Source organism: Cyclopterus lumpus, chromosome 17, assembly GCF_009769545.1.
Source record: "Cyclopterus lumpus isolate fCycLum1 chromosome 17, fCycLum1.pri, whole genome shotgun sequence".
Classification (NCBI taxonomy): domain Eukaryota; kingdom Metazoa; phylum Chordata; class Actinopteri; order Perciformes; family Cyclopteridae; genus Cyclopterus; species Cyclopterus lumpus.
In genome coordinates this window covers 21,790,484-21,805,836 of record NC_046982.1, presented here as the reverse complement: position 1 = coordinate 21,805,836, position 15,353 = coordinate 21,790,484, and the positions used below count along the sequence as shown (strand labels likewise).

Here is a 15,353-nt window from a genome sequence, read left to right as displayed (position 1 = left end):
ATTCCTGAGTTATTAAGAGGATATTTTTAAGGTGGGCGGAGTTTCACTGGTGGGAAGCTTCCTGTGGGAGGAGTCAAGATCAGCTTCATTATTATTAATATCTATACGCATGGAGGCGTCTATGCTCCAGAGGACGTACAAACCTCCACTATAGACGGAGCAACTACTCCTCTTCATCACTCCTCTTGCTCCTCTTACTCCTCTTACTCTTCTTCATGGAACCATTTACTCCTCTTGCTCCTCTTACTCCTCTTCATTACTCCTCTTCATTGAACCATTTACTCTTCTTCATGGAACCATTTACTCCTCTTGCTCCTCTTACTCCTCTTCATTACTCCTCTTCATGGAACCATTTACTCCTCTTACTCCTCTTCATGGAACCATTTACTCCTCTTACTCTTCTTCATGGAACCATTTACTCCTCTTACTCCTCTTCATTACTTCTCTTCATGGAACCATTTACTCCTCTTGCTCCTCTTACTCCTCTTCATGGAACCATTTATTCCTCTTACTCCTCTTCATGGAACCATTTACTCCTCTTACTCCTCTTCATGGAACCATTTACTCCTCTTACTCCTCTTACTCTTCTTCATGGAACCATTTACTCCTTTATTACTCCTCTTCATGGAACCATTTACTCCTCTTACTCCTCTTCATGGAACCATTTACTCCTCTTACTCCTCTTACTCTTCTTCATGGAAACATTTACTCCTCTTACTCCTCTTCATTACTCCTCTTCATGGAACCATTTACTCCTCTTACTCCTCTTCATGGAACCATTTACTCCTCTTGCTCCTCTTACTCCTCTTCATTGAACCATTTACTCTTCTTCATGAAACCATTTACTCCTCTTACTCCTCTTCATTACTCCTCTTCATGGAACCATTTACTCCTCTTGCTCCTCTTACTCCTCTTCATTGAACCATTTACTCCTCTTGCTCCTCTTACTCTTCTTCATTGAACCATTTACTCCTCTTGCTCCTCTTACTCCTCTTCATGGAACCATTTACTCCTCTTGCTCCTCTTACTCCTCTTCATTGAACCATTTACTCCTCTTACTCTTCTTCATGGAACCATTTACTCCTCTTGCTCCTCTTACTCTTCTTCATTGAACCATTTACTCCTCTTGCTCCTCTTCATGGAACCATTTACTCCTCTTGCTCCTCTTACTCCTCTTCATTGAACCATTTACTCCTCTTGCTCCTCTTACTCCTCTTCATTGAACCATTTACTCCTCTTGCTCCTCTTACTCCTCTTCATGGAACCATTTACTCCTCTTACTCCTCTTCATGGAACCATTTACTCCTCTTACTCCTCTTCATGGAACCATTTACTCCTCTTACTCCTCTCCGTCGCGTCTCTTGCTCCTCTTCATCGGAGGAGTAGCAGCTGCTTCCTGTGGAGCCGCCAGTCATCCGCTCTGCTCCCGCCCACTATCTGACACCAGCACGGCGTGACCTTTGACCCCCTCCTGACTGGTTAATAATTCAAACCCAACAGGTGTTGTGAGTTGGTGTTTAATTAATAAGCTTCCCGTTTAATGACTTTGTACTTCCTGTCCACATTAAACAGGACAACAGATGCAGGTACTAATATATATATATATATATATATATATATATATATATATATATATATATATATATATATATATATATATATATATATATATATATTATACTTTACATACTGTACAACAAGGTGACACCGCTGGCTTTCTAAACGTCGATCCTCCGACCACGGAGCCTCTGAGCTGACGTTGAAGTCGTCATCAGGACAACGAAGTCGTTAAAAGTTGATCCTGCGCTCAGTGATGCAGAAAGTTCTGCAACCGAATGCCCTTTGTTGTTGTTGTTGTTGTTGTTGTTGGGTGGGGGGCAATGGGCTAAATACCAGACTGGTCTCCAGTGCTGCTGTAAAAGCTTGTGAAGTAAATCCTCCGTGTGGATCTTCCCCTCACCGTGTTTGTGGGTTCTGGTTCCACCGTTTGGAGACTCCAGCTGACATTTGGCGTCTTCGTGTGTTATTGTCCTGACCTTAGTGGGTAAAAGTAGTCCAAACCCCCTGAAGCCAGATGCGGGTCTTCTCTGGACCGTGAACAGACGACCTCACGTGGGTCTTAGTCCCACTTCAAGTGAAGGAAAAGACCGTTTGTAGTAACCGGTGATCCAGAAACAAAGACTCCTTCAAAGTAAAGAACACCGAAGATGTGAAGATGGATATTGAGATTAGCTTCTTGCTAATGTCGTCTCTTCGTTAGCCGTTGAATTGTCCGAACCAAGACGGTGAAGTCCAACCAGATCCTTCCGCTCTTACCTTTCAAAATAAAAGCCCAGTATTTAGTCATTTGCGTGGAAACTGATCCACAACATTAACTGGAACTCCAGTCGGCAACTTTTCAAAGCGTCTGATTGGCTGTCGTGTGTGTTGTCACGGCTGCAGCTCTCCATGTCATGTGATGGCAATTAGTCACCGATCATCCGCAATAGAGTGTGTGTGTGTGTGTGTGTGTGTGTATTGGCTTGAGTGAGAAACACGTCCTCCTTTCCATCATCATCATCATCATCATCATCATCATCATCATCATCATAGTCAGCTGCTGCTCCAGAAACGTCCTCTGCAGCCAACCAACCGACCCCTGGCTTCCTTTCTCCCACAATGCAACACGTCTTCATCCGTACGGTTTCCTCCTTCGATCCTCGGAGTCGGTCCAGACCGGCAGCTCGTTTCATTGAAAGCTGTAAAAGCCTTCTGTCGCCCGCATGTGGTTCCATTTAACCCCGCGTGCTGCATTCATTTACCCAGTCAGAACAGTAGGAATTTTCTGTTCTCTGGGCGTCGTCAGGCTGTGATTGGTCCTCGGACAGAAAGAAGCACCAGAAGCCTCACGTTGTCATCTCCATCGGTCTCAGAGGATCAATCACCAACCGGCACTCGAACGCAGCGTGACGCAACTTTTTAAAAAAATGGCCCCTTGACAACGTCGCAGAAAAAAAACGTAAATCAATTTTTAAAGTCACAATCTCGAAGATCGGTTTTCCCTTTTCTCTGGCGGCGATGACCGTTAATTATGGATTCTGACCTCTGGACCGCTGCTGGGCGATAAGAAGAAGAAAGAGGTCACTAAATATGCTTAATATATATATATATATATATATATATATATATATATATATATATATATATATATATTAATTAATATATTAATAAATATATATATATATATATATATATATATATTAATATATATATATATATATTTATTAATATATATATATATATATTTATTAATATATTAATTAATATATATATAATATATATATATATATATATATTAATATATATATATATGAATGATCTAATCTCCCTCTGGTACTGGATAAAAAAAATTATTTGCACAAAAAGCAGCAAAATGGGATTTTTTTAAAACAAAATCCGTCACCCACCAGTCTCAGTTTAGATTACATTTATGAAAAAACCAACTCTGAGATTACATGTATCATGCGTTCCAGACTCTGAGCGGGCTGGTTAAGTGGTATGCAACCTCTAATTAAGGGGTATTATGGTCTGGAGATGCAATAAGGGAAGGCCGTTATTATGACCGATGGTGCGTATGAATCCTATGGATCCAGCGTCAGACGTCATTTACTGAAATGGTTCCAGCAGGTTTTCTGTTCGTGTTGAGACTCGAACAGAAAACATATAGATTCACTTCAAGAGCAGCGCCCTGCGAGGGAAAAGGAATGCGTGGAGGTGTTTGAGGAGGTGGACTTCACTCTTAAGTGGATTAAAGAAGAACTGGGCTCCGAAAGATGAGATGGAGATAAGAGCAGGAGAAGATTAAAGGAAGCTGCACTTTAAAGGACTGTGTGTGTGTGTGTGTGTGTGTGTGTGTGTGTGTGTGTGTGTGTGTGTGTGTGTGTGTGTGTGTGTGTGTGTGTGTGTGTGTGTGTGTGTGTGTGTGTGTGTGTGTGTGTGTGTGTGTGTGTGTGTGTGTGTGTGTGTGTGTGTGTGTGTAAGGCGGTTGGTGAGGTTTAGGCCATAAGACTTGATTTAGGCCTTAATAAGCATCATGGTTTATCTTAAAATAATATGGTAACAACTGTAACTGATGTAAATGAATAACAGCTGCAGCTAAATGTTAAATAACAAGCGAACCGGCAAAAAGTCAACGTTAACTTTCAGTTTCACACGGGACCCGAACATCGGCCTCCTGGGTGAAAGTCCTGTGTTTGTCACGTTGTCGTGCAGATTCATCCTTTTATACTCATGTGAGAAATGTGTGCATCTTTATTTGCAGATGAATTGTTTCGCACCGACGTGTGTGTGTGTGTCAGTGTGTGTGCGTGTTCCTGTCAGTGTGTGTGTGTGCGTGTTCCTGTCAGTGTGTGTGTGTGTGTTCCTGTCAGTGTGTGTGTGCGTGTTCCTGTCAGTGTGTGTGTGCGTGTTCCTGTCAGTGTGTGTGTGTGTTCCTGTCAGTGTGTGTGTGCGTGTTCCTGTCAGTGTGTGTGTGCGTGTTCCTGTCAGTGTGTGTGTGCGTGTTCCTGTCAGTGTGTGTGTGTGTTCCTGTCAGTGTGTGTGTGTGCGTGTTCCTGTCAGTGTGTGTGTGTGCGTGTTCCTGTCAGTGTGTGTGTGCGTGTTCCTGTCAGTGTGTGTGTGCGTGTTCCTGTCAGTGTGTGTGCGTGTTCCTGTCAGTGTGTGTGTGCGTGTTCCTGTCAGTGTGTGTGTGCGTGTTCCTGTCAGTGTGTGTGTGCGTGTTCCTGTCAGTGTGTGTGTGTGTTCCTGTCAGTGTGTGTGTGTGCGTGTTCCTGTCAGTGTGTGTGTGTGCGTGTTCCTGTCAGTGTGTGTGTGTGTGTTCCTGTCAGTGTGTGTGTGCGTGTTCCTGTCAGTGTGTGTGTGTGCGTGTTCCTGTCAGTGTGTGTGTGTGTGTTCCTGTCAGTGTGTGTGTGCGTGTGTTCCTGTCGGTGTGTGTGTGTGTGTTCCTGTCAGTGTGTGTGTGCGTGTGTTCCTGTCGGTGTGTGTGTGCGTGTTCCTGTCAGTGTGTGTGTGTGCGTGTTCCTGTCAGTGTGTGTGTGTGTTCCTGTCAGTGTGTGTGTGTGTTCCTGTCAGTGTGTGTGTGTGCGTGTTCCTGTCAGTGTGTGTGTGTGTTCCTGTCGGTGTGTGTGTGTGCGTGTTCCTGTCAGTGTGTGTGTGTGTGTGTTCCTGTCAGTGTGTGTGCGTGTTCCTGTCAGTGTGTGTGTGTGTGTGTGCGTGTTCCTGTCAGTGTGTGTGTGTGTTCCTGTCAGTGTGTGTGTGTGTTCCTGTCAGTGTGTGTGTGTGTGCGTGTTCCTGTCAGTGTGTGCGTGTGTTCCTGTCAGTGTGTGTGTGTGTGTGTCAGTGTGTGTGTGTGCGTGTTCCTGTCAGTATGTGTGTGTGTGTGTGTGTTCCTGTCAGTATGTGTGTGTGTGTTCCTGTCAGTGTGTGTGTTCCTGTCAGTGTGTGTGTTCCTGTCAGTGTGTGTGTGTGTGTGTGTGTGTGTGTCAGTGTGAGGCTTTTCCCAGACCTTTTCCAAAAGTCAATAAGGGAACCTAATCAGTTCCCACAATGCCGTGCTCTCACCGTGTCCAGTCAAACCAAACGACCTCTGCGGCTGACCCCGTGCTGATTGGTTCCTCCGCGAAGGCTCTGCGAGCTGATTGGCCCGCGCGCCGCATTGCTTGCGAAGGCTCAAGGGCACTGCGGCGGTGGACTTCCTCCCGTCTGTGTGTCGTTTCTATTGAGCTGTCACTCAGCGCCATCGCAGGGGGCGGAACTCTGTTGGTTCTTTGTTTACCTTCAAATTGTTTTGCTTTTTAATTATTGTGTTCCACACAATGTGGAAGTCTGGAGGGTAAAACGTCATCAGGCTGACAAATGAACACATTTGATGAACACACACACACAGACACACACACACACACACACACACACACAGACACACACACACAGACACAGACACACACACACACACAGACACACACAGACACAGACACAGACACAGACACACACACACACACACAGACACACACACACACACAGACACACACACACACACACAGACACACACACACAGACACACACACACACAGACACACACACACAGACACACACACACAGACACACACACACACACACACACACAGACACACACAGACACACACACACACACACACACACACAGACACACACACACAGACACACACACACACAGACACACACACACAGACACACACACACACACACACACACAGGTTAATAATTGATCCGTTTAATCAGCCGCAACGTGCTTATTTCCCAACGGCAAACAAAGGGTGTGTAGTATCATTAATATGTATTATAGTATAACTATATTTAGTATAGTATCATTAATATGTATTATAGTATAACTATATTTAGTATAGCAGCATTAATATGTATTATAGTACAACTATATTTAGTATAGCAGCATTAATATGTATTATAGTATAACTATATTTAGTATAGCAGCATTAATATGTATTATAGTACAACTATATTTAGTATAGCAGCATTAATATGTATTATAGTATAACTATATTTAGTATAACAGCATTAATATGTATTATAGTATAACTATATTTAGTATAGCAGCATTAATATGTATTATAGTACAACTATATTTAGTATAGCAGCATTAATATGTATTATAGTACAACTATATTTAGTATAGCAGCATTAATATGTATTATAGTATAACTATATTTAGTATAGCAGCAATAATATATGTAAAATGTGATCCGAGTGCGTCGGTGCTGACGCTGAACTCAGTTCTCTAATGTGCAACGGACCACAGATCTGACCCAACTTGGGAACTGGTCTTGGTGTTCGAGGCTCTGCAGAGGTCTGTAGAGGTCTGTAGAGGTCTGTAGAGGTCTGCATAGGTCTGTAGAGGTCTGTAGGAGTCTGTAGAGGTCTGTAGAGGTCTGCATAGGTCTGTAGAGGTCTGTAGAGGTCTGTAGAGGTCTGTAGAGGTCTGTAGAGGTCTGTAGAGGTCTGCAGAGGTCTGTAGAGGTCTGTAGGGGTCTGTAGAGGTCTGCAGAGGTCTCTTCTGAGCTCTGCGAGGAGCTCCTCCCTCCAGAGCCGGACTGCATCAGGATGGGGTAGACGAGGTCAAAGTTCAACTGGACGTGTGCCGCCTGGTTCACGGCCTCAGAATAGATTCTGCTGCCCTGACGTCAGAGGAATACACGGCGGCTGCAGCAAACGGTGGCAGCTGGCTGGATGCATCGTCTTCCCCGAGAACATGCCGGCGGTTGTGTCGAGTCACAGCATTTAGTACGAGGCGGGGGCCGCCGGGCTCTCCCACTGGAGGGGGGGGGGGTCTGTGGTGGAACAGGACTCTGTTTGTACTCGGAGAGGAAGAAGAACCCTCTCAAACGAGACAGCTGCTCATTTCCAACCCCGACGGCGTGCGAGCGCTCCCCTCCGCCGCAGATCCTCGTTTCTACCAGCCGACCCCCACCTCCCCGCGGAGAGAGCATTAGCCACACATGTCGAGGTTACGCGGGGAAAACACGAGCAGGGGAAGGGTCAGCGCCGGGGTTTCACCCCCAGAGCCTCCAGGGCGGTGGGCGGTGTGGCGGTTTGGTTTCTGGCCAGCAGGAGTGTGAGGAGGCCAGAGAGCGCAGAGACCACCCGCTGGGCAGTGGTGGATCAGTGATCCGGCATGCATGGGAACCCTGGATCAGCTCCACAGTGGAACCTTCATGGCCTTAATGCTCTCTGGTCCGCCCTCCCTGAGAATGCCGCGTTGTGCACAGCGGCTAACGGCTAACGGCTAACAGCTAACACACGGCAGTTCCATTCCGTTGCTTCATGACGCGTTCAAGCTCTGTTCAACATGACTGAGAGTTGGGTGAAGGCCCATTATAACGTTATCTTATTGTGTGCAAATATAAGCTTATTAAAATGTGTTTTTGTGGAGAATGTTAAATAAATCCAGTTGTTTTCAATATTAATGTAGATATAAGAGAGGCAATGTGAGCTGTTTAACTTCACAGCTTTCCCAACGTGTTACGTTGATCCCAGGATGCAGATAGCCGCTCCGGAGGACGTGGACTTCATGTTCACAGGGTGTCGGGTGGTGCGATCAACATCTGCTCCTTGTCACAATACTTTCTAGAACATCATATCAGAAAGCGGTCGCTGACATCAGAGAAACCAAAACCCCGTGAAGACTTTTCCTCTCTAAGTTATCAGTTCTCCGTTTAGGAGAAACAGATCTTTGTATGATGAGAGGCTGAATTCTAAATCCCCCGGCAGCTTCTTTTTAGCTTCAATAAAGTGGCCTGTTGATATCACTCTGACTGGTGCAACAGCTGGGTCCGCTGATCCACAGCTCCCAGTCCCAGTCCCAGTCCCAGTCCCAGTCCCAGTCCAGACTCTCCAGCCCATGTGTTGACATGAGCTCGGCCGCGGCCCGGCTTCCTTTCTGCTTCTACAGAATCCACTTCACAGCAGTCGTGGATTTCTTTCCCCACTTTATTCAAAAGTTGTTTGTTTTGGTCTTTGAACGCTGACCTACGTCATTACTGCCGGGCCATGAAACTTCCAGAAGGTCGTGGTATTTATTTGTGGAGCCTTTTTGGCCACGGAGAAAGTCAACACTCAAACATTCAGGACATTAGAGGGTTTGAAGACCATCTGAAACGCATTAATAAACCCAGAGGAATGTTCACATCCTCAGTGGGCTTAAAATAACGCAACCGTCTGAATCCATCTTTCAGGAGGGGGGGGGGGGGGAGGGGGGAGGGGGGGGGGGTGTTGCACAATAAAACAATCACGCAGTGAAAGAAGGAAGCGTTTAATCTTTTTTAAGACTCTCTCAAGCGTCTTTATTTTTCACACAATTACTTCTACCTCTTTCTTTCCAATACCATTAATATTTTGAGAAGAGTTGAAAATGAGCGGCACGCATGTTACGAATATTGCCAATGTAGCAAATGTAGTGAATGTTGCAAATTTAGCAAATATTTTACGACTGTTGTAAATTTAGCGAATATTCCAAATGTTGCAAATGTATCGACTGTTGCAAATGTTGCAAATGTTCCAAATGTAGCAAATTGGTAGCACCTGGGTCCAGGTTCCAAGGGAGCTCAGCCAAATACAATGAAGGTGGAGTTAAAACAGCGCAGCCCACTGATTGGTCCAGCAAGCACAGTTTTTGTATTGACTCGACCCAGATTTGTTAAAGATGGCCGCCCGCACAAGTACAGCTAACAAAGTGCACCTGCTCCTCAGTTTGGTCGGCAATGAAATGCAACATACCTTTTTAATTATCAAACACAATGTCCAGTTGCAAATGACTAATTTAGAAGTATGACTTTCATTTAGCTGGTGCTTTTATCCGAAGTGACTTACAATAAGTACAATAAGCTGTAAGATTTGACTCTTTTATTACAACGTGTAATATTCTTTCCTGATATTCACAGAGTTTGTTTTTAAAGTGAGGGCTTTGTAGTTTTTCTAGTGTGTGTTTTTGAACCATTAACAGAGGAACGCACCTCCTTTTCTTTGGTCCGTCGGAGAGAACAAACGAGATCTTTGATGTTCAAAGTTCAGGCAATCAGTGGTGATGAATGAGGAAGACGAGGTGAAGCACGGGCCTTTGGAAACGGGCCAGTAGCTCTGTGGGCCAAAGGGTGTGTGTGTGTGTGTGTGTGTGTGTGTGTGTGTGTGAAGAGGGGGCGATTAAAGGAGGAGGGAGGGGGAGCACAATAAGATGGTGGGCCACAGCGGATGCTTCCGTCTCCCCTCGGCAGAGAGTGGGCGGCGGCACACGCGGCCCACAAAGAACCGGGGTGTGTGTGTGTGTGTTTGTGTGTTTGTGTTTGTGCGTTTGTTGGGGGTCTTTTGGTGGTAAGTGTGCTGGTGGGAGGAGGGAGACCCCTCCCTTTCCGTCTCCACCCAAACTTGATTGTAGCGTCAGATTGCTGCGGCGGCGCACACGAGGAATGTGGGCCTGGTAAACAGCACACGCCTTCTCTTTGTGCACGTGACAATGGAACATCTTCCTTTGTAGAGCCAGACGCCGTCATGCCATCTTCATTCATTTGAAATGATCTGTGAATAATAATGTGAGCTGTATTCAAATGGGAAGGCACACGTCGGGTTACGGGCCGCGGGACCTTTTTATGATGTGTGTCAATTTAAAAGATGATTTTGCTCGTCAATAAAGTCGCATCATGTAGTAAAACTGTTGATGTAGCTCACTTGGCGGTTTCACACAAAACAACATGAGACTTCCACAAACATTGTGTAATTCATGACATAATTCAATGTCTTTTAAAGATGAAGAGGCCGCTCCAACAGATCCATCTCAAAAGGCTTTGTGACTTCCTGTGTGAGGCTCTCGGCTCAAAGCCCATCGGATCCAACTGAAGTCGTATTGAAAACACCTCACTGACGTCTAGTTAGGCTCAACACTGGTTCTTTAAGGTTCTTTGAGGACCGTTAAGGTTCTTTGCTGCAGGTCGTCTCTGCCAGCGTTGCTTTGTCAATAAAAAGACAAAATAAAAGTCTTACGGAAGAAAACAACAACAAAAGACAATTGCAGATATTTTAATTTTTATAATCTGCACAAAAGCAAAGTGAAGAAAGACGATCGGACTTTACGTGAAAGAAGTCGGATTTGTTCATGAAGATCAGACGGAAACGATCTGATCCTCTGACCTGAGCTTGTCTGTGTGTGTGTGTGTGTGTCTGTGTGTGTGTGTGTCTCTGTGTGTGTATGTGTCTCTGTCTGTGTCTGTGTGTGTGTGTGTGTGTGTGTGTGTGTGTGTGTGTGTGTGTGTGTGTGTGTGTCTGTCTCTGTCTGTGTCTGTCTGTGTGTGTGTGTCTGTGTGTGTGTGTGTGTCTGTCTGTGTGTGTGTGTCTCTGTCTGTGTGTGTGTGTCTGGATCCCCCCCTCCCTCGTTAGCATTAGCTCCCGTGCTAACGAACAGACACACATGTTGATGCCATCAGTCCTCCTCGAGGCCCCTCGTTCCTGCAGCTCAGTCATATTTCAACAAGCTTCCACCAAATCCCTCTGAACCAATGTAATGTTCACCGGGGGGGGGGGGGGGGGGGGGGGGGGGGGGGGGGGGGGTCATGGACGGCACCAACTACACTGTTCATGGCACGGTGGACACATCAGACCCCAAACATGATTATAAAGGCTCCAAACACACAGTTAGGACTTCAGACTCTTCCTGAATTCCACAAATTCTCTGCTAATTCTCCAGCGACACAGCAACGTGTGTGTGTGTGTGTGTGTGGGGGGGTGTGTGTGTGGAGTATCCAGCTGTTGGCTGGGAGGAAGCGCTGTAGCAACCAGGAGCAGTAAAGTCAACAGGTCAGCCGCTATAAACGTGCATCAATAAACATGCAGGTTTACTGGCCTCCCGGGTCCAGGTCTCTGAAACCCGACACACAAGCGTCTTCCAACGCTTTCACCATCACCCGCGGGGGGGGGGGGGGGGGCTCTGATTGGTCTGAGAAAAAGTCACTGCCATGGTAACAACCACGGAAATCCAATGTGCTTTTACTTACTTCATCCTCATGTCCTCGTGCACCTCCTTCTCAGCTTCCCTTTGTTGTTGTAGCCGGTGTTGTGAAACATGTGGTTCTTTCCCCGCAGGGCGACCGGGTGTGGTTACGGGAGGACGAGCAGTACCTTCCCAGCACCGTGTCCTCGTGCTCCGGAGGGGTGGTGGCCTTCGCCACCGACTACGGCCAGGTGAGAACCTTCACGTGACCCCTGACCTTCTGCACGCTCACTCAAACTCTGCAACTCTTTCCTCCATTTTGGACTTCGGGAGCTCGGGTGCAGATGTACTTCCTGTGCCATGCGGCACTTCCTGTCTCCCACAGAGTCGTAATGTAACTGATGTTCAAACGCCAGTAACACACCCACACTAAGACGTATGGTATCACATGACCTCCGCTGGGCACGTGCGTGCCCGTGTGAACAGGAAGCAGATAATAGCCGTGACGTTACGAGATCAGCTGTCAGCGGAGACGTTCTGTTCTCCGTGTTATCCATCACTCGTTAAAAAGGCTGAACCGTCGTCTCCGATTGGTCCGGACTCAAAGAGACAAAAGCAGAGACAGGAAGTGAGTGAACCAAAGCAGCAACCCCACTTTATTTGTTTCAGTTCAGAACTCCCAAAAGTAGAAAAACAACAGTCAGAGAACAAAGAACGACGTTGTTGTTGTTGTTTTTGTCTCGTCGTGAGCCAAACGTCCCCGAACCCATGTGGTTAATCTTCAGTTCAATATGTGACGTTCAAACCGAATGTGATAAAAGCGTTTCAAGCCTTCATGAAGATCAGCGAGGCCACGCCCCCTCCTCTCTTCATGAACCTCAGCGAGGCCACGCCCCCTCCTCTTTTCATGAAGATCAGCGAGGCCACGCCCCCTCCTCTTTTCATGAACCTCAGCGAGGCCACGCCCCCTCTCTTCATGAACCTCAGCGAGGCCACGCCCCCTCCTCTGTTCATGAACCTCAGCGAGGCCACGCCCCCTCCTCTGTTCATGAACCTCAGCGAGGCCACGCCCCCTCCTCTGTTCATGAACCTCAGCGAGGCCACGCCCCCTCTCTTCATGAACCTCAGCGAGGCCACGCCTCCTCTCTTCATGAACCTCAGCGAGGCCACCCCTCCTCTCTTCATGAACCTCAACGAGGCCACGCCTCCTCCCTCAGCGAGGCCACGCCTCCTCTCTTCATGAACTCTGGGTCGGCCCTCCAGATGGTTCTGCGTCACGTCTTTGATCCCCTCGTGTTGCCAAAGCAGCGGCTGCAGGCGAGGCATCGGGGTCACGGGGTCACCGGGCTGCTGTGGGTTGGTTATGACGAATTAACGTGAGTGAAGCCGTCAAGCCCTTTTACAGCTTTATTTATTTATTTATTTATTTATATATATATATATATATATATATATATATATATATATATATATATATATATATATACATCAGATAATTTAGCTGTGACTCCTCCGTCAGGTTTGACTGTAAAGTGTCAGGCGGCAACAGGAAGTGTGTGTCTTCACACGCCGGGGACCTTTGAAACTTTGCTTTGACTCCAAACACTAAAGAAGCACACACACACACACACACAGACACACACACACACACACGCGCACACACACACACACACACACAGACAGAGAGAACAGCTCTGCTATCAGCTGGCGAACGACTCCTTCATTACTCTGAGTGTGTGTGTGTGTGTGTGTGTGTGTGTGTGTGTGTGTGTGTGTGTGTGTGTGTGTGTGTGTGTGTGTGTGTGGACACGGGCGTCACCTTTAGAGCAGATGTTGCTCTTTGTGCTGACCAGAGTACACACAAGCACAGGTAGTGTGTATATGTGTGTGTATATATATATATATATATATATATATATATATATATATGTGTGTGTGTGGTTTAGAGTTATACTTACAGTTTGAACTGTAATAAAAACATAAACGTCACGTGATCAAGAAAGTAAACAAGCCAACGTAGAACCATGAAAACGTTGGGAACATGAAACCAGCCTGACGGGCCCTTCAGGTGCGTCGCCGGCCCTTTAAGAGATCCCATTCAATAACGCTTCATAACAAGTCTGACTTCCAGCAGAAGGAATGGACCCCCCCCCCCCCCCCCCCCCACTGCTGCCCCCCTCAGTCTCACTGTCAGACAGTTGAACAGGTAACCCCCTCCACCCGCCTGGAGCCCCCCCTCCCCCTCCACCTCCACCTCCATCATCATCATCATCATCATCATCAAAAGCAGCAGCTGCTCTTTGAATCAGCATTCATCTCCTGCTGCTTTGTCCTGCAGTCAGACATCAGGAGCAGTCGGTCCAAAACATGCAACCCGAGCACGCCGAGAGGAACCCTGTGACCCCCCCCCCCCCCCCCACACACACACACACACACACACACACACACACACTGATATTCACAGGCATAACACACAGCGTGTGCGACGGGGTGAAGCCCAAAACGACACGGAGCTCACGGAGGACATGTTGTTGTCGTAGTTATTTTCTCCTCCTCCTGGACCACAAACATAGCTGAGAAGTTTATTTTGAGAAGAAGCTGCTGGAGTTTGTGTAGTAATAAATGAGGAGTAACTTTTCATAGGACGTCGTTTGAGTTGTTTCTCATTCATAATTAGCCTTCATTTGCTCGTAGGAGTCACATTCTGTGTGAGAAGAACTACAACAATGTGCAAATGAACCGCAATACAAATATAAAAGAAATATTGTGTGTCTGTTCAACTGTAATTTGAAGATGAGATCAATGAGGACCACGATGTAAAATCATGTTTCAGTACCAGGAAACATGAGCCCCGGACCACGATGGGCCTTCAGTAACCCTGTTAGGAGTCCTCTAAATGCCTGAGCACAAATGTGAATTCACTTAAAGCCAGAACAACAAGCCGTATTCCCGACTGATCCAGGACCAGATCCCGTTGATCCCAAGGGGGGTGCAGCGGTGACTCCAGCACCTCCTCCTGCTGCTCCTCCGGTGAAGCTGTCTAATGGCTTTGTTTCACAGGGGTTTACTCCCGTTAGCATCTGTCGCTAGGCTTAGCGACCGGGGGCCCCCAACGCGGCTTTGTGTTTGGAGGCGTGGGCCCTCAGACAACTGGACCCATTAGAAACCTAATTAGGCCGAAGCCAAAGGACAGCCTGTCCTCTGCAGAGGCCGGACTGTAATGCTGCAGATAAGTGCAGGAAGGGGGGGGTAGCGCCCACATGCCGTCTTTGTACTTTATTGTGTTTGTGTTTGGGGCCTCCTGGTTCCAAAGAAGGAACGTGACATCGTGGACAGTGTTCTTTCAACAGTTTGTGTTTGTGTGGATGCTTCAGACCGGATGGGTTCCTGTCTGTCATCCTATGTTCTTAGTTTAGCTTCGTTACTTTCATCTAGTGTTGGTTCTGGTGCCCCCTGTGGACTAAAGTGGTAGTGTTGGTTCTGATGCCCCCTGTGGACTAAAGTGGTAGTGTTGGTTCTGACACCCCCTGTGGACTAAAGTGGTAGTGTTGGTTCTGACACCCCCTGTGGACTAAAGTGGTAGTGTTGGTTCTGACGCCCCCTGTGGACTAAAGTGGTAGTGTTGGTTCTGACGCCCCCTGTGGACTAAAGTGGTAGTGTTGGTTCTGGTGCCCCCTGTGGACTAAAGTGGTAGTGTTGGTTCTGACGCCCCCTGTGGACTAAAGTGGTAGTGTTGGTTCTGGTGCCCCCTGTGGACTAAAGTGGTAGTGTTGGTTCTGACGCCCCCTGTGGACTAAAGTGGTAGTGTTGGTTCTGGTGCCCCCTGTGGACTAAAGTGGTAGTGTTGGTT

General features: G+C 47.0%; 1 protein-coding gene across 1 annotated transcript in view; it reads left to right on the top strand.

Moving 5' to 3' along the window:
• Positions 1–15,353, top strand: part of myo10 (myosin X) — an 85,631-nt gene that overhangs the window by 11,193 nt on the left and 59,085 nt on the right. Inside the window, exon 2 of the mRNA XM_034554900.1 lies at positions 11,656–11,754. Coding sequence (XP_034410791.1) covers positions 11,656–11,754 — 99 coding nt within the window. The remainder of the gene's footprint in view (positions 1–11,655; positions 11,755–15,353) is intronic.